Source organism: Hyposmocoma kahamanoa, unplaced genomic scaffold, assembly GCF_003589595.1.
Source record: "Hyposmocoma kahamanoa isolate Upper Pololo Valley unplaced genomic scaffold, ASM358959v1 78, whole genome shotgun sequence".
Taxonomy (NCBI): domain Eukaryota; kingdom Metazoa; phylum Arthropoda; class Insecta; order Lepidoptera; family Cosmopterigidae; genus Hyposmocoma; species Hyposmocoma kahamanoa.
Window position 1 is genome coordinate 5,539,889 of NW_020653945.1, and position 18,468 is coordinate 5,558,356.

The 18,468-nt window shown below is 37.4% G+C and overlaps 1 protein-coding gene across 2 annotated transcripts; it reads right to left on the reverse strand.

Annotated features, from left to right (window-relative positions):
• Window positions 1–4,014: 4,014 nt before the first annotated feature.
• On the reverse strand, window positions 4,015–15,135 carry LOC113232930 (zinc metalloproteinase nas-4-like). Of its 2 annotated transcripts, XM_026467837.1 has the most exons (7): window positions 14,995–15,135; window positions 13,817–14,026; window positions 9,707–9,816; window positions 7,391–7,601; window positions 6,856–6,992; window positions 4,710–4,822; window positions 4,015–4,154 (listed from the first exon to the last, which is right to left on the reverse strand). In XM_026467837.1, the coding sequence occupies exons 1-6, from the start codon at window positions 15,110–15,112 to the stop codon at window positions 4,727–4,729; spliced, it is 882 nt and encodes a 293-aa protein (XP_026323622.1). In that variant the 5' UTR covers window positions 15,113–15,135; the 3' UTR covers window positions 4,015–4,154; window positions 4,710–4,726. The 2 variants fall into 2 exon arrangements, with proteins under 2 accessions (XP_026323622.1, XP_026323621.1); XM_026467836.1 differs by lacking the exon at window positions 4,015–4,154 and having other exon boundaries at window positions 4,522–4,822.
• Between the last annotated feature and the right edge of the window lie 3,333 nt (window positions 15,136–18,468).

Genomic DNA, 18,468 nt, shown 5'->3' on the forward strand with positions numbered 1-18,468 from the left:
AATAGTACGGTTAATGAAACTAACAAGCAATAAGTAAATTTGACGACCTCGGCGATCCAACGGTTTGTACTGTAAGCGCTGGATGGGAGGACCCGAGTTCATTTCCCGGTAGGACCAATTTGTCCCAGTGTAACGGCGGGTGTACACGCTAAGAAATTCGACGTGTCTGCTACAGAAACGATGAGAATGGTCTCGTACACGACAAGAACGTTGTCGGATCCTAACCACGAAAACGTATCGTGTCTGTTGCAGACGAGAAAATGATGAGTATGTACACGATATGAATGCTTTCGGACACACGTGTGTAGGGTAAAATGTGTCTGTGCATTACGAGTCTTCCAGGTATCTCTCGTTTTACTACCGACTGTGGGAAGAAATATGTTGTAGTATATGTTAACTACTAAGCAACACCGGCCCACGCGAATAAACGTTCGCTTATGGACAATGCACCTCATGCAATAGTAGATTAGACAAGATTTTTTCTTCTCCGGCGCCGAGGCAGTGTACTGTGTACACTCTTCACTTGTCTACACTATTCGTGTATAGAAACGATACGAATTCTTGCATAGACTCGGTGAATTTCTTAGCGTGGATACTCACCCTTATATGCTAGGCAACCGGGATCGTCAAAAAGTAACTATAATCAGTTTTCACTTAGTAGCAGAATCTTATAGAAAGAAAGAGTCAAGCATGAAATTCATTTATATTAATTAAGTTAACCTATAAAAGCTGAATGTAATAATCCTAATAATATAATAAATGATACAAAAAGCTACAATGTTTATGTCTCACAAAACCGTAGCCATTCAAAACTAAGACTTTACAACTCTGTAACCGCAGTATAACTCATTTAGCCCTTTAAACGTAATAAATTCAATCATACCGGCGCCCGCGCAGTTTTGTCGCAACGATTTCAAAGACTCGAAATTTGTCCCGACAATATTTACTGCCGTAGCATTGGCGGTAGGGTTGCAATTGGTTTGAAAAAGGAGTAAAATTTAACATGAAAGAGAATTTTGTAAAAAAAAGACGTAGAGGCATATTGTTAGGTTGTAACAAATTCTGTTTTGAATGCCATTTCAGTAAATGGAATAAAAAGTTAGCTTAAACTGGAATAACTGATGTACATTTTGGTTAAGGTATGAATAATTTGTATATAAAACACCTAATCTTTGTTTTTTCCAATAAGCTCAGGTCGATCTGATTTTTTTTAATACCTATACTGTCCCATTGATCAAATACAAGTTTTTTTGTTTCACGTATAATAAGCTTGCGCTTAGAATTACATTTTAAAGTTTTTTACACCTTTCATTTTGGCCCTGGTGTGGTGAGGTCGCTGGTTTGAGTCCAGCCGGATTTGATTTTATCTTTGTATCCATAATAACAACAAACTGGTTAAGTATTTCCCCAAAAAATATTTGAATACTATAAGTAAAAACATTTATTTATTTATTTGGTCGTTTTTTGCATAATACAATAATGTACAAATGACGGACTTAATGACATAAGGCATTCTCTACCAGTCAACCATTGGGCCAAAAACAAAAAAAAACAAAAGGTTGGTGCTACATTTAAAACAAAAATAAAAACCATAAGCAAAATTTTAACGGTTAATTAATACGGTATAAAATAAACATAATATAGCAAAATCATACTTAATATACACATAATATAATAAACAATACATACATAATTATATCTATTTTATATACATACATCATATAGCAACATCACGCGGAGTCTTGATCTCGACGATTGTCAAAAAAATTAATAATGAAACATCGTGATCATGATGTTTAATAAAATAAATATTACCTATTATATTTTAAATCTTAGTTTAAATACCTACATCAAAAACGCTCTGCCATTGTTATTTTGTTACAATTTAGGCAACTATAAATGTGCGACAGCCCTTTTACAACATAAGCGCAGGCGCATGATTCGCCGAGATCAAAGCGCGCGCATGTGTCTCGACATGAGGTCACATCGCTCCTCGGGGAGCCCTCCAAAACTTTGTATGTTTTGTAAATAAATATTTTATTTGCGTTCCTTTTGCGGCGAACTGTAAAAGTAGTTATTTTTAATCATGTTTTCAAATTTTTGTTAGAATTTTTTCATGAAAACTATACATGTGGATTGTACCTATATATTATTATTTTAAAGTAGCTTACTCTTTAATATACTAGACCTATGCTCGAGGTCAGTACTAACGAGGTCTTGTACAAGTATATATTTATTTGCAATAATAATTTTAGTGTATTGTATTAGTGAGACTAGACACACGTACCTACACGTCTCGTGTGTCCATGCGTGGGTACATCCAGTCAGTATCACGAGAGCCGTTAGCGTGTATGGACGGGGTGTTACGTCATGCATGACAATGTCGAAGCCACTGTTCTTAGGAAAGGAAGTAAACATAATAATAATAATAACCTGGCGCACGAGATCACCGACATGTGGGATGTAGCCTCCACTGAAACCATCCCAATTGTTTTGTCCGCAAATGGGTTAATTCCAGTGAGGCTTGCTAGCAGTTTGAGGCGGTTGAATTGCTGTGGCGTGTCGCTTCCAGCACAAATGCAGAAGGCGGCCCTGCTCGATACGGCACGTATTGTACGCCGATTCTTGAACCTGAGTCCCTGATCCCGGCCGACTGTGCCATTGCCGGGAAATACCGCCTATCCCATTTGGAAATTCAAAATTAATCTTTTAGGCCTTGGGAGAGGCGAGACAGCCTAAACTAATAATAATAATATACCAGAAAACCACCACTTAGTTTGACACAAGGTACCACCAATTGCCTAGATAGGTCTCAAACTAGGGAATTTCGTGTACTATGAGTAGCAGAACAACATAACTCACAGCGGGGCACTACTCCAAACACCCAAACCAATTCAGAAAGATTCATTTCCTACATTGGTCCTACTGAATCGAACCCAGGAGCTCCTCATCCAGTGCCACAGTGATAAAAAGATTTGGTGACGTTCTTAACTATTGACGACATGCACATGCTTTTAAATGAACACTTATAAAGCCAAATATAGAGAAGTACCGTCATAGTAAAGGGCGACTCTTCCTATGCCTTGAAAGTTTGTGCAACATGCTTGCAAACAAATGATTCTTATTTCTTTCGTATCGTATTATTCTTTTTCTCATACATTATATTATATCATGGTTGAATTAGTTAATTATTTAAGGCAAATTTAAAGGATCATTTAAATTTGCAAAAACAGCAGGCAATAAAATCTAAACGGTTATCTTTTTTAATGATTGATTATTTTTCTCTGAGACATAAAATAAATAAAATCAACCGATATTTTAATCTGTTCTGAACTACCCAAAAAATGATTGATTTCTTTATATTAACTTTCATAATTTTATGTTGGGTCTCAAGACTAAGACAAATGAAAAATGAGCATAAAAACTAAAATAAAGATACTTGTTTTTAAAAGTTGGTAAATGTTTATTATTTGGATACTAATTTTATATTAATTATGATATAATTTGACCTGAAAACGAGAAGCAAATTGGCTTCTGGCTCTACTTTTTCCAACCAAGCAACCAAGATTTATTAGATCAAAATTAAAGAAGATCAAGATCAAATTGAAGTTGGTTATAAATGTCATCAATCGTTATAAGAAAAGAGCAATAATAAAAAAGAGGTTGTAATATTATGTTTGAATACCAAATATTAATTTACACATAATAATAGTGTTACCTGAAGAAAACAGTTCAGAAAGCAGTTCATTTAATTTATCCGTAGATCAACTAATATAGACTGAACAATTAATATTATATCAAACATAAAAAAATATCGTTTATTTAAAAAAGTGCACATTTACAATAGATCAATTATATCTTTGAGGATCAAATAATACTATCTCATTACTTTATCTATGGAAGCCACGTCTTTTAAGAATTTAATTCAGTCTTAAGAGTAACAACTTTAATATTAATTTTAGATTTGAGACATCTCTTACCAACTGAAATGTGCTTTGTGAATAAGTAATCTACCTATTTTTATATTCTGTCCTCTCAATTCAACTTTTTTGCTTTCCTTTGTAACTTATGGTGACGGAATAAAAAATAATCGACATTGATTTGATGAACGAGTATTTTATTAGAGTGCCAAATCATTTATGGTCATCGAGTATGTAACCAGAAATAGAGACGAAATAAGGGCCATATATTTCTGGTAACAAATTAGCAATACAGCTCTTATAAATATCAACACTCGTTTGCACTGAAATATAGGCAGGCCAATTACTGACCTGTGTGTACGTCTCCGTATATTCCAAAAAATATTCTGTATTTATTGTAATAAAGATATTATCTCTAACAATGCCGTGCTGTTCTATTCGGTGATGTGGGAAAAACAACAAGACATCTAATTACAAAACAAACGGAATCACATTTCATCGGTAATTACACATTAAATATATTAATTTTGCAATTTTCGTCTATTATAGCAAAGCTCAAATTAACTAGTCGATTTGAAGTGAAACAGTTGACGACACCCGTCAATTGTTTCGAACTCAGGCTAGCCAATCGGAGCGCAGTTGTCACAGTGATGATATGGCAGAATAGTTTTCAAACAAATTAAATGCCATTTCGTCTCTATTTCTGGTTATATACTCGATGTTTATGGTATAGGGCACATCATGCTTGACAGGCTTGTCAGGCTTGACGTGCTTTCGACCTATATTTATGTAAATATTGGAATTGTTTATTCCCAAGCTCCAGGGCAGTCGTAGTACCGGTTGACGCGAAGCCAATCTTTTTCGGTGATGAATATTCGCTGTCCCATGTCACCCTCATGTTCCTGAAAAATAGGTTTCACATCAAATATATTTTTGGTGAAATTATAGGCACATGGGACTGGTCAACTTATCTCAGGGTGACAGGCGCAGTGGTAGTGTCCCTCAGATATTTGTGATTTAAAACTCTGAGTGGGCAGGCTTGCCGCTTAACACACTAGGCGTACGCCTTAACACACGCACAATAAAAAAATCTTCATGTTACAAGACGTTATACGTAATGAACTTTGAATCACTGCGATCCGCCTTGCGGTATACAAAGTTTTCATAGTTTTTATGTAAGTTTCATGCAATAATTTATAAATACACTATAATCAAGCAGTCCAATTAATGGTAACTCAATATAAAACATAATCAATAATAAAATGTAACAATAATAGATTTAATAAATTTATCTAATAAAAAATTTGAAGGTTGTAGTAGACCTTCGTAGCCAGTGCAATTACACTCTAGATTTTTCCAAAGAATTTAGCACTTTGTTAATTGGTTGCAAGCTCAACGGAAGTGCTTTACAAGAAAGTAATTACAATTATAGGATATACTCTAACGACAGTTGAAAGATAAAACTAAGGGTTCAAGCGAAATTTGGGGACCACATTAGACGGTCATATGTCATGTGATCTTCTTCAACGTTTTCAAATAAGTTTTCAAATTGAAGAAGAATTTCGTACTACTAAAATAGATGCGTTACTATCTTCATGTTTGATCATTACGTTAACTTTATGAAGCCGATTACTTTCCTATATTTATTCTAAGTGCAGTCGACGCTCAAACTGCTGCTGCTATACCTGACCCCCTGACTATTTGGTTCTGAATAGATGCCTAAGTGTCTGTGTAAGATCGTTCTACCAATTCAAACACTTTCTTCCCATCTCAACAAAAATCCTCTTAGTAGAGACCACTCTTTTCCCTATCCTTGATTATGCTGATGTATATTATGCTGATATGACCCAGAAACTTCTCAACAAATTGGATCGCTTGCACATTTGCATTCGTTTATTTATGGTCTTCGAAAAGTTGATCACGTGTCCGCATATCGTAAAGGGCTGAAGTGGCTTACGATTCGCCGGCGCCGTGATTTGAGAATACTTTCCACTCTTTACTCTGTTATTAATGGTCAATGTACACCTGGATTTCTATATTTGAGTGCATCCCATAACCGCAATATTCGCTCAGACAGCGAATTAACTCTTTTTATTCCTTCTCACCGTACTGGTTTTCTTTCTAACCCATTTACTCTTCAGGCAATACGACTCGGAAACGCTCTGCCGCCCCATATTCAAAAACCCCCAATAAGCTAGCTTTCAAACAATTAGTCCGTGATTTCATATTGAAGCCCCAATGTGCATCCCATTAGTCTGACGTTGTTATATATACGTATATGTATCATTAGTGAATGACTTTCTTTAAACTCTTTATTAATTAGGGGCTTTGATAATTATTGAACCAGTCAGCCCGTTATAAAAACAATATACCAAGAAAACATTTAATAAAATCCAGACTTAATCAAAATACTACCTAAGTAAACATGTATACAAAATCTTATCGGCACTACATGTACATTCTCAGGAATTCCACACTCTTGGCAATTTGGTGAGTTCACCTTCCGCATCAAATATAAAAATTCGTGTCTTAGAGATCAAACTATCTTAAAAAAAATTAAGATGTTTCATGTTTAACGTATACAATTAAGTAAGTACCTATAGGTACTTAAATACAGAATACAAATTTCAACCATGACATTGGAATTCCATGATAGATTGCGTATATAACACGGTAGAGTTTAACCATTGTGACGATTTCAAGTGTAATAATGCTTACCTATGAAATAAAGATTATTTTGAGTTTGAGTTTGATAAAGATTCTCAGAATGAAGAGGTCGACTAGTGGGTTAGATATCTTAGGTCACCGACTGTACAGCAGGAAATGAACTATCTATATATAAAAATATACTATACATATTCTTTTTGGTCATACGAAAGTTATCGTAGAACTAAAAAGAATAAACAATCACAAGTTTAAGTACAACGTCACTGACCTGCAGAGCAATAATAGTCTTCTCACCGTTGGCGGAGAAAGCATAGGCACTATAGTGCAAGCAGCTCACGTAATCGTATTCGATTCCCAAGTTGGATACGAGCTCATTGCTATAGATTTGGAAGTTGTTTTCTGTACCTGTTCACAATCATGAAAGAATTTTCAAATAATAGAAGACGTTATACGAAGATCGTACAACAATGAAACTAGACTAGACTCGCCGGGGCCGCTCTTACCAACTGATATGTGCTTGGTTACAGTATTGGGCTTTAAGCGGCTTTTTTGGCCTTAGCTAAGTTTGACGGCAGACAGGAATTTTCCTTTGTTCGATCTTTGTATTAATAATAATAACAAATTAGTGGAGTATTTTCACAAAAATTATATGAATAATTATAGTCGTAAAAACATCATGATATACAATAACTTTGTTTTGAACCTTGAGAAATTTGTTTTTATGAGTACCTTCAGCAGGCTACCACGTAGTTGTGGTATTATGGAGCTGTGTAGACATTTTAAAATAATTAAGCAATACACACCTGCCATAATGTTCTCCTCAACGATCCTCACGTAGTTGTCTCTATCATAAGTGGACTGCATATGAAGAAAGCCGAGGATGTGCAGCCACTCGTGGACAATAGTGGCGTGGCGGAAACACCCGACACCAGGCTCGTTGCGAGCCAAATTCATAGTGTGAATGCCTCGAGGTTCCCAGTAACCAACATTGGCGAAACAGCCGCTTGCAGTGCCCTGGAAATAGATGTTAGATGAGTAAGAAATTTGTTCACTCATACGTGGGGCATACTGATATTTCCTGGAACTGGCCACTTGTAAAAGACACTAAAAAAAAAACAAAAACTAATTTTGAAAAAGGAACTCTTTATGGGTATGCGTTATGACACCGTCGTTTGTTTTTTTCATTGCGGCGTCGTTTTTAAAACTGTAAGTCACCATTACAATGAATTTCAGTCGTGAAAATTTACGGTCCATGATTTTGTAGGATTTTCGATGTGGCTTAAGTCAACAAGAGAGTTGTCAAAGACTATAATTGGCATTTGGTGATGAAGCCATATGTCGTAGCTCCGTATATTCGTGGTTCAGTGACTTTAGATGTGGACGTGATCATCTCCATGACGATGTACGTGAAGGTCGGCCGGCGAGTGCCGTTACCGAATTTAATATTGATACCGTACGACAACTGATTGAAACTGACAAAAAAATACTTGTCACTAAATTCGTACTATATGAGAGACATTGGAATGAGCCAAGGGCAAAAGATATTGCATGTGCATGTGAAGGTTCGGAAACTTTGCCCTCGATGGATACTGCATTAACGGAATACCAGAATACCAGAAACGATTACATAGAGTGGTGCCGCGAAATGATAAAAATGTTAAATGGTGGACAATCATTGGCTGTATATACTATCGTGACAGGTGGCGATACCTGAATGTACTTCTTTGTAACGGAAAGAAAACGCCAGTCCGCAGAATGGGTCTTTCCTATTGAAGATTTGCCGACGAAAGTTAAGAAAAGTAGGAGCATTGGTAAGAAAATGGTTGTCCGAGCGGAAGTGAAACGCGGTACGTCTTTACTGCTCTTAAAGCAGGGAAATAAAGCATTAACTGTGAAAACAGTAACGAAAGGTTTGGAAATTATTTTCTATTTATGAAACAGTTGCAAACAAACCCTTCTATTTCGTATTTTGTTATGCATTGAGTTAGAAGTATCACTTTTTCGTGGAGTAAGCCTTATGAATACCTGTCTGTCGCAAAGGCAGCAGTGAGGTTGTAATAATAATAATTAATCTCTACTGGGATCGGTCCATTATCACAGACAGAACTATTCTTGCGAATAATCCTGATATTGTGATATTGGATCAGTCGCAGTCGAGGGTATTTCTTGTGGACGTTACCACCCAAGTGAAAGCCGAAACCGAAAAACGCCTGAAATATCTCGACTTAGCGCAAGAGATTACCGACGTGTGGGATGTGGCCTCCACTGAAATAATTACAATTCTTTTATCCGCAAACGGACTAATTCCAGTCAGGCTCGCTAGTAGCTTTAGGCGGTTGGATTCCTGTGGCGTGTCGCTTCCAGCACAAATGCAGAAGACGGTCCTGCTCGATACGGCAGGTATTGCACGCCGGTTCTCGAACCTGAGCCCCGGCCGAGTGTGCCATTGCCGGGAAATACCGCCTCTTCCATTTAAAAATTCAAAATGTATCTTTTAGGCCTTGGAAGAGACTAGAGTCTAAAATAGACATCAATAATAATAATAATGCGCACACACTCATAGCCTCGCACTAGGGAAACCCTGTATCGCGGGTGACATGGACACACACTTAGACGACCACAAATTACACGAGAGAAATAAATGTATCCCGATGGGTCCCGGTTCGGGAATCGAACCCGGGCCCTCTGCGTGGCAGTCCAGCATGGTAACCGTTCGGCCACTAAGGCAGTTATAACGGTTAAACGGTTACAAACGGTGGAAAGGTTCCGAATCGACTATGCTCCCCCCAAGCCACCTGGGAGAAGCAACGCCCCTCCTCGGAAGAGACAGGAGTGCCTAACCTGACCTAACTGCGCAAGCAGTACTGAACTATATTGAAAAGTTTTCTTAAAGCGCGCTCCTGAATTTATTAGCTTAGTTGGGAAAAGAAATATCTTTTTAAAAAGAATTACATTTTCATTAGATATGCCTAAAATACAATTGCATATAAATATGCATAATTTAAGCAACGAAAGAATAATTTTAGATTTAGGCCGCATCTTATTTTATTTATATAATAATAAACTAAGCAGTAAATTGACCAAAAACCAATAATACTCGTAGGTCTCAGTATACTCACAGTCACTCGCACATAGACGGTTTCCTCAGGCTCCCGTTTGCGGAACCTAATGCAGGTGTGTTTCTCGATGTCGGCGATGCCTTCCTCGATAGCTGCTTGTTGTAGAGGACCTGAAGCGTATACGATATTTAAAACACTATGCATTACATTCCACTGAAGGGTCACATAAACGACTTTTTTTCACTTATGCGCAACGAAGCTGCCTAACTGATAAGCAGACTGAAGGGAAACTCCAACAGCTTTCTACAAGTTGTCTAGGAAAGCAAAAACTATCCGTTGAACGTTATGTCGATCAAAAATATGTTAACACCATTAACCCATTTATACGTCCCACTGCTCGGTACGGGTTTCCTCTCAGGCGAGGGTTTAGGCCATAGTTCGCCACGCTGGCCCAATGAGGGTTGGGAATATACACGTTTTCCGAGGGTTGTGAACCTTTTTCGACGTGCAGGTTTCATCACGATGATTTCCAATGAATTTGAAATGCTCATGGTTTTCAAATTAAATTTCACACATAAATTCCTAGAACCTGCAAGGTGTAAGCCCGGATTCGATCGGCATCTGCTTGAGAGACTGTAGGTCAAATCATTGGGCTACCACGGCATTCTCAAAATATGTCACTAAATTCTTATGTTGAACGGATTGCTCGTCTGTAGGGGTTATGGACTTGTGTTCAGACATGCGGACTTGTGGACTTTGTAGTCCACCACATTACTGGAGACGATATAGTGAAAAACTAAGAAGCTTCTTCTCCGACAATGGCTTTTTCTGAGTATTTTTCTTCATCGTATTGCTTTAAATGAATAATGTAACCAATTAATCATTCAAAAGAAACCGTCAGCCTCATGTTTAATAAAATACTTAAGCACTATGTAGATCACATAAAACTCCATTTTAGCAGATGATCGTAATGGCAAATCTATATTACATAATTTACAATTATAATTACGCAATATAGACTTTTTTATAAAAAAAACCCAACCTCAAAAGTTCGTACAGTTACATCTATTTGACAAGGTTTATTGAAATCGGTTACCGGAAAGTCCGCGAAACTAGGTTCATCCCCTAGTTTGCCACCCTTAGAGGTGAAATATTTCCTTCAAATTTAAATGGGACTTTGGGACATTTCTTTTTCTCTCTCTTTCCAACAAAAAAAAGAATCATCAAATCGGTGTACAAATTGAGAACCTCCTCCATTTTTTGAAGTCGTTTAAAAATTCATATTGCGTTTATTTACATATCGTTTTTTGGCGCAACCTTCAATTATTTATTTTCAACTAGCGTATAATGACATCCTTGTACACATACTAAATTTTGTTGTCAATGACTTGTAGGTGATTCGTAAAGAAAGCGTAATACTTAATTGTAAATAAATTTTCACTATAGCGTTCATAGATTTTCGCGATTGTTACACATAGGAAATGCAAAATTTCTTTCACATCTAATTCGCGTTTAATTTTCAAACAACTAACGTTTCAGTCGGTAGTCAGTCTTAAGCATGGAACCTGTAAAGAACCCGAAACGTGGAAAACGTTGAAAAAACCAATATACACAATATAGATCAGAAAAAATAGTTTCATTTCCAATATAAGTATTTTGTTTTGTTATTAATACAAAGATCGAACACTCAGAAAAATCTCCTTCGATCCGGCCGGATTCGAATCGACGCTTTCTAGCATACCGTGTCAGACGCTATACCAACTAAGCCACGGAACGAACCAGCGGACCTCACGAATTTTTCTATGTGCTTGCATCGTTTCTTTGTATTTGGTTTTTCAACGACTTTTTAGACGACAAATCTATGATATTTCGTCACCCAGTTAGATACCTTTACAGCTATCAGCTCCGGCTAGAGATGTCGCTATTCGTTGTATTTAAATTTTTATTGAATTGATATTCAATTAATTTTATGTGAAATTACTCCACTAGTTTGTTATAGTTATGTACAAAGATCGAACACTCAGAAAAAATTCCTTCGATCCGGCCGGATTCAAACCGATATCTTCTAGCATACCGTGTCAGACGCTATACCAATTAAGCTATATTTTGTGTTGATTTATCTCCGTTCTATGTATGTATCTTGTTAATTTTATATACCAATATTCATATTATTGACTGAACGAACTAACTTGCAATTAAAGCAACTACCCACTTATTTTAGAATAATTTTAATATCTACTTATCTTTGTCGTTCGATATTACAACCGTACTCATATTATTTTCATATTTTTCTCGTGTTAAGTGAATTCTTAGTGAGAAATAAATTTCTAAACCTAGTTACATACTCTGGTCTATTCCGGCCTCTAATTATCATTGCTGTGACAGTGATAGACAGTAAGTAAGAATAATATAGAATGTAGGTAGGTAACCAAACGAAGTATCATGGCTTGACCTTTAAGTAATTATATTAATTTATTTATTGCGTTATAGGTAGGTATACATATTGAAATGGTTTATGATAAAATAAAGTCAACAATCCACAGATCTGTGTGATCGATGATAATAAGTTTCAACTCACTCTTTGGATTCGGTATTTAACTACGTATTTATCAATAGATATGGAAATATTTTAAATTTGATCGTATCTGAATTAATTATACAGATTAGTGGATAAGTGTGGGTAATAGGATTATGGAGTAGCAGGATTAAGTTCATTTATTTTGAAATGACCAGATTGAATGACGATCTGCGAAATTCTGCTGGCAACAGAAGGCAAGCTGAGGATCGAATGAAATGGCGCGCATTGAGAAATATATATAGCCAGCAGTGGACTGCGATAGGCTGATGATGATGAGTGGCCTCCTTCGAAAAGGTAACTTGCAAAATGAGTCGGCCGAGCGGAAACGCAGTCCGAAGACGCAGTCGTCGCGAACCCGCTTCGACACAGGCGGCGGGGAAGAAGGCGAACGCGGTTCGCTGCTCGCCGAATTCCCTAATGCGGCCAGCGGACAGTCCCATATCAGTCTACATAAGTTTTGTTTATAGTGTCCCTCCCTATCAACCTCTTGGTTATGCGGGAAGGGCACTATGAGCTCGCTCGCACATGGACCATCTAAGTCAGGTCTTAACCCCGGATCAGCACGTTGCACGTACTTCATCCGGTTCTCTGTAAGGCTAGTGCCTTAGGTGAACCGCCCCGGGTGCACGTACAGCACCCTACCTATTTTCCAGATAGGTACCGGAGCTGTAGTCACGCTCACTTCCCGTCGCGCTCCGCACGACTAACGGTTGCCACTGCTGAGCCGCCAACTCTAAGCCAACTACCAAATCTCCTCATTGGTGGCGGAGCTGTAAGCTGTAAGGCGGCCAGCGCACAGGGGACAGCGATCCCCTGTCCGCATTTCACGGTCTCACTTGTCCCTCCCTTCTCTAGCGCAGGAATCCTGGTGAAAACCGGGGCGGCCAAGGGCGTCGTTTTGATGTATCTTCGAGATTTCACGGTGCTCACACCTGACAAAGAGGGTAAGCCGAGGGGTTTTAGTGGATATTCGTCCCACATAACCCCTGAGCGTCCCCGGAGCTTAATGGTATGCATAAAGCATTAATTAATGATGACGATTTTTTGAAATTTACTACTGTTCTTTATTGTTGCGTTGTTTAGTGATCTACCGGAGTAGATGGCGCTGACGTCAAAAACCGTTTAAACCTATTTTAAAGATCTGCAACTACACAGAGAAATTCGTAAGATGTGCCGACTCGGTTTGTAGCTCAGTTGGTAAGTGCCACACCGGGGCTGCCCGGTGTGGCAACAGACGCTGGTTCGAGTCCAGTCAGATCGAATTATTTTTCTTTGTGTTGTTCTATATTTATTTATTTATTTATTTATTAGGTTTACCGACATCTGTGTACAATATTACTTATTATATATCTTATATCTTTACAAGCGATGTAATTGCCCCAAACACTTAGAGGTAAACACAACATGCACTAAAACATAACTATGTTTAACTAAAATTTAAAATAATATTAACACCCGTTAGGGGTCCGTGGACCACTTGTAAGAAACGCTGGAATAGTATATGTATAATCAACTGACTATAAGCATGACCAACTTATTGTGGCTGCTTAATTTTAATTATAATGTTATATATTTCAGCTAATTAAACATACCGAACTCTCCCTCTCCGTATTCCCAAACAACAGTGTTGTTGGGCCACTTGGTATCGGGCCAGATGTAAGCGTTACGGCCCGTGGCGTATTCTTTTAGCATATCCTGGATCATGAAGTCGTCGAGAATAATATCGCCTTCGAATTTGCCGCTGTTCTCCTCAGGGTTCGCCAAGGGAGAGGTCTGCCTCATTTCCAGGTTGGTGCCATCGTCTATAATTACGTAAAATTTTTATTATTCTAATTAGTTTCTTTATTATCATTAAGTTAGCGATTCGGATCTACAATTGTTTATATTACTCATATTTATAGAGATGGGAAAAACTGCTAATTTTAAACGTTAAAACGTTGTGTTCAACGTTTTTGACCTAAACGCTTTTTAGTTTGAAGCTTACAAAATCATTTAAAAAAGCGTTTAAGCGCATAGAAGCGCAACGTTATGTGGATAGCGAAAAGCAAGAGTAGACTATTAAAGATTTTAACATAAGTAAGTTTATTTGTAAAACACGAGTTATATTTTTATTTATAAAATTATTATTCACCTTGACGAATTAAGTTGTTTAGAAAACATAGATGGCGGAACTTGACACATAAGCACGTTGACCAACGCTTACACTTAAATTGAAAAGCGTGCTTATGTGCTTATTTTAAAAAGCAAACTTTTAAGTGCTTTTCGTTTAAAGTCCACCTCATCGTATTAACAAAGTTTTATTGGTTATAGGTTCTTGTATTGATTTAATATATAATAATTGACAAAGAAGATAGTGAAACCGCGGCGAAGAAAACGAATTATAAAACAAAAACGAACAGGTCAACATTAGAATTAGTCTATATATTAGTCTTTTTTAAAAAACCTTATCTATTACAGACATGGTTTACATTAACGCTAACTACGCTATATCTGCTATATATCAGACCGTGTATCTGGGTACCTGTCTCATTTATTTAGTGCTCTGCACTAAATTTTTAACTGTTCTCTTTTGAAACGTTGCTAAAAGGGTGAGACGATTTTTTCGTATATATGAGGTACTAAAATGTAACTCCGACTTAAGGGCCAAAACACAAAACTGCAAATTGGCGCGATATGTATAGCAATAAATAAATAAAATACTATGTATATATATAATACTCTATTATCTCTCGTAAAATTAAACCTAGTATATTATGTAGTAGATACTTACCGATTTGAGTGCTTTCCAAGAAGTGTCTAAAGTATTCAATTTCTTCTCTAGACCTCACCACTGAGGGCGAGCCCACCGCCAAAGCCACCAAAGCCAACACAGCTACCAACCGCAACATCTTGACTAATTTCCTCTCACGTCATCGCCTCACTTATATACGAACAATTATTTGATTATCTTTACAGATTAATAAGAATATTTTCATAAAATATATTTTGTGAGTAATAAAGTTATAACCACCAACCGTGTAACAAAACTTGTTTGAATGTTTGTTTCTCAATAACATTGTAGGTGATACATCGTATAATCTCACTTGAGATTATAATCAGTAATCTATCCTAAGTTTATAAGTCCGCGCCACTTCACCTTTATTACAACTGCGGTATAATGTCTTAAATTGTCTCTCTCCACAATGCTGTATCTATGAGCCTTTCCAAAACAACAGAATGTTGGTCTGAGATTTGAGGGGGCGCCCGCCGAGACGCCTCCAATAAGCCTACGTGTCGCAAGTAAACGGGCTGTGACTTCCCAATTCATTTATAATTGCACCATTTGCACACGAATTTCCGATCACTGGAGAAAACATCATAATCATCCTACTTAAAAGCCAGGTTCTTGTCGTCGATGTAGCATCTGCTACTCCTTACGGGTCATAGCCAGCTCCTTGACCACTTTATAGCTACTCACTTTAATGTTCTTCTTTATTTGATCAACGTACGACATTCTTGGTCTTTCTCTCTTTCTTTTTCCTTCTATTTTTAATTGAAGGGAAAATTAGACCCGCCGCTGTTTCGACCATTTGACGCTAAGTATTCCATATTTAGCGTGCCTACTAGAAGACGCCAGGGTAATGATTTAACCCGGGTGCTAAATGTTCTAGCGTCGGCGCTGTGGTTGGAATACGATCCTCTTTGCGTCTCGGTCTCCTCCGACAAACGTTACGACTACCAAATCTAAATTAACAGTTTAGCAAAACCCGCAGGTGTCTAGTAGTAAAAGATAATTACCTGTTAAAGATAACGTAATTACTTTGATTTGGTTCTGGATTTCCACTTGTTGTTATTATCGATGTCATTTTTGTGATAAATATAATTTCGATCATTTAGCACCAAACAGTGACGCAATTGCACTTCTTGCAAATTTTACAAGAGATGGTTTTGAAATGATTTTTTAATGTTATTTCAAATTCATGACGCGTGAATAAGACGTTATGTATTTACACATTATATAACAGATTAATATACAGCGCCGCCGCCGGCGGCGCCAACCCATGTAGCGCCCTACCCTGGCGCCCTGTATATCAAAATGGATTACTTGCAGTTATTTTCCCAAGTGATCGGAAATATTTTACTTCGCTTTTGCCGAGCTGGACGCAAACACTATGGAGACGTAGCGAGCGGCGCTCGGGGCGCACCCTAAGGCCTAGCGCCAGTGTGCGCCGCACAACCTGCACCATAAGTAAAGCCGGCAGCATTTATACAGGTAAATGGGCCAGCCAATTAGAGTGTGGCCCATTTACAGTGGTCCACAATTTTTTTTACATAGAGGACATTGTAACAACCCATTTAAAATAAACATTGGTTCAGCGAAAATCCATACTTGGAAGTTATCATTTTCTTATGTACTTTTTTGAAAATTTGCTACTCCAGGTAGTCATTAAAACCACTCTAGTTTGAAAACTATTCCACTAAATTAATTGAAATTTGGTATGGTAGTAGTGCGACCATGTACATAGCTAGCATGCAATGAGCTATTTTTGTGTTTGTTCTAAGAGTGCGCCGTTATTTTAGACATTTAGGAGATTTTTAAAGGTTCAGGAATAAAATGTTAAACTTTGGAAAAAATCTGACAGTGAAAAATGTACAATCAGAATTTGCTAAAGGCCTTAAAACTACCTTAAGATGGCCATCCGGTATATACATATTTCTTCTGCTGATTTTTCTTCAAACGTAAACACCCGTTACAGGTGTTTTGACATACCTACATATGACTAAAATTAAAAACATACTATCACATGTTTCACAAAATTACTAAGTACGAACTTTATTACGCGTTTTTTTATTATTATCGGAAACAGTGCCTATTGCTAATTACAGTATGTAACCGTGCTTACATGAATAAAATTGAAAACAATATTAAGCTAAACCCGAATATATTTTGGTCTCATATAAAATCAAACAGACAATCGAGGGACCCCACGGCGTTTGGTACGTCCAATTCACAGAAAGTCGCAGACGATTTTTGACATTCTTTCGAAGCGTGTACCTAGGGTCGGCTCCCGCATTAAATCCTGGTGATGCCTTCGCTACCGTGGCTGCGGCGATTTCTGGATCGTGCTAATTACTGACCGATCTACATATAACTGGAACATGTAACTGAATCTGACGTGTACGCCGCTCTAGAATTAAACATTAAAGCCTAAAGTAACTCAAAGACCAGACGAAGTTCCGCAAGTAATAATAAAGGATTGCAGGAAAACATTTACTAGGCCGTTACTTCATATTATAAATTTGTCCATAAATCATAATACATATCCTAGAGTCTGGAAAAACATCAAAAGTTCTACTCATACATAAGTCAGGTTCAAAAGCCGAAATAAAAAATTATTGTGCAGTAGCTGTCTTATCGGCTTTCGCAAAAGTTATGGAAACCATTATGTGCAAGTTGATTTACGAACTTCGGCGATGGTTCTGTGATCAACAGCATGGATTTTTGCCGGGCCGCTCTACTGCTTCCAATTTGATTAACATTAGGGTAGGTTGGTGTAAGATGGCGCACTTTTGAAACAAACCGAATTTGTTTTACTTTTCTTTGGTGCTTTGAAAGATTTTTTTAGGTATTTTGGGTGTTGGTTACATTTTTTGCAATAGCCTTCTCAACGTGGATTCTGGCATTCCTAAGGATTTTGTCACAGATATTTTACTATTTCCTTGGTCGAGGATCTTACGCACTTCTGCTATAACAGAAGGTGTCCATGATTGACTATCACTCTTCTTTTCGCGCCTTTACATTCTGCAATAAAATAAAATAAAATCTTTAAAAACAAGTCCAGATCCCAAACATTCAAATAAGGTTTTGTAAGTTGGCGCGTGCCGTCTTGTACACCCACCCAGTGCGCCAACTTACAAATTTTGCCTTAGTAAAGAAATTCATATACTAACGCCATCTCTTATAAAACGTCGGATTTTTTTCGTTTTTAAGCCAATGTGAAAGACTTTTTTGATCAATAATCAAGTCGAAACACTGAATATCTGGAAATATTTTGCATGGCCATCTTACACCAACCTACCCTACCGTCACTATTGCTAATGAGTTGGACAAGTTGGAAAGCAAGTCGACGTACCTTACTTTGACTTTCAGAAGGCTTTCGATCAGATTGATTGTGATATTCCGCTTCGGAAATTAGTTTCTACCGATTTCTCTGTAAACTTGGCAACATTTTTTGCCGACTATTTAGCAAACCGTCAGCAATAT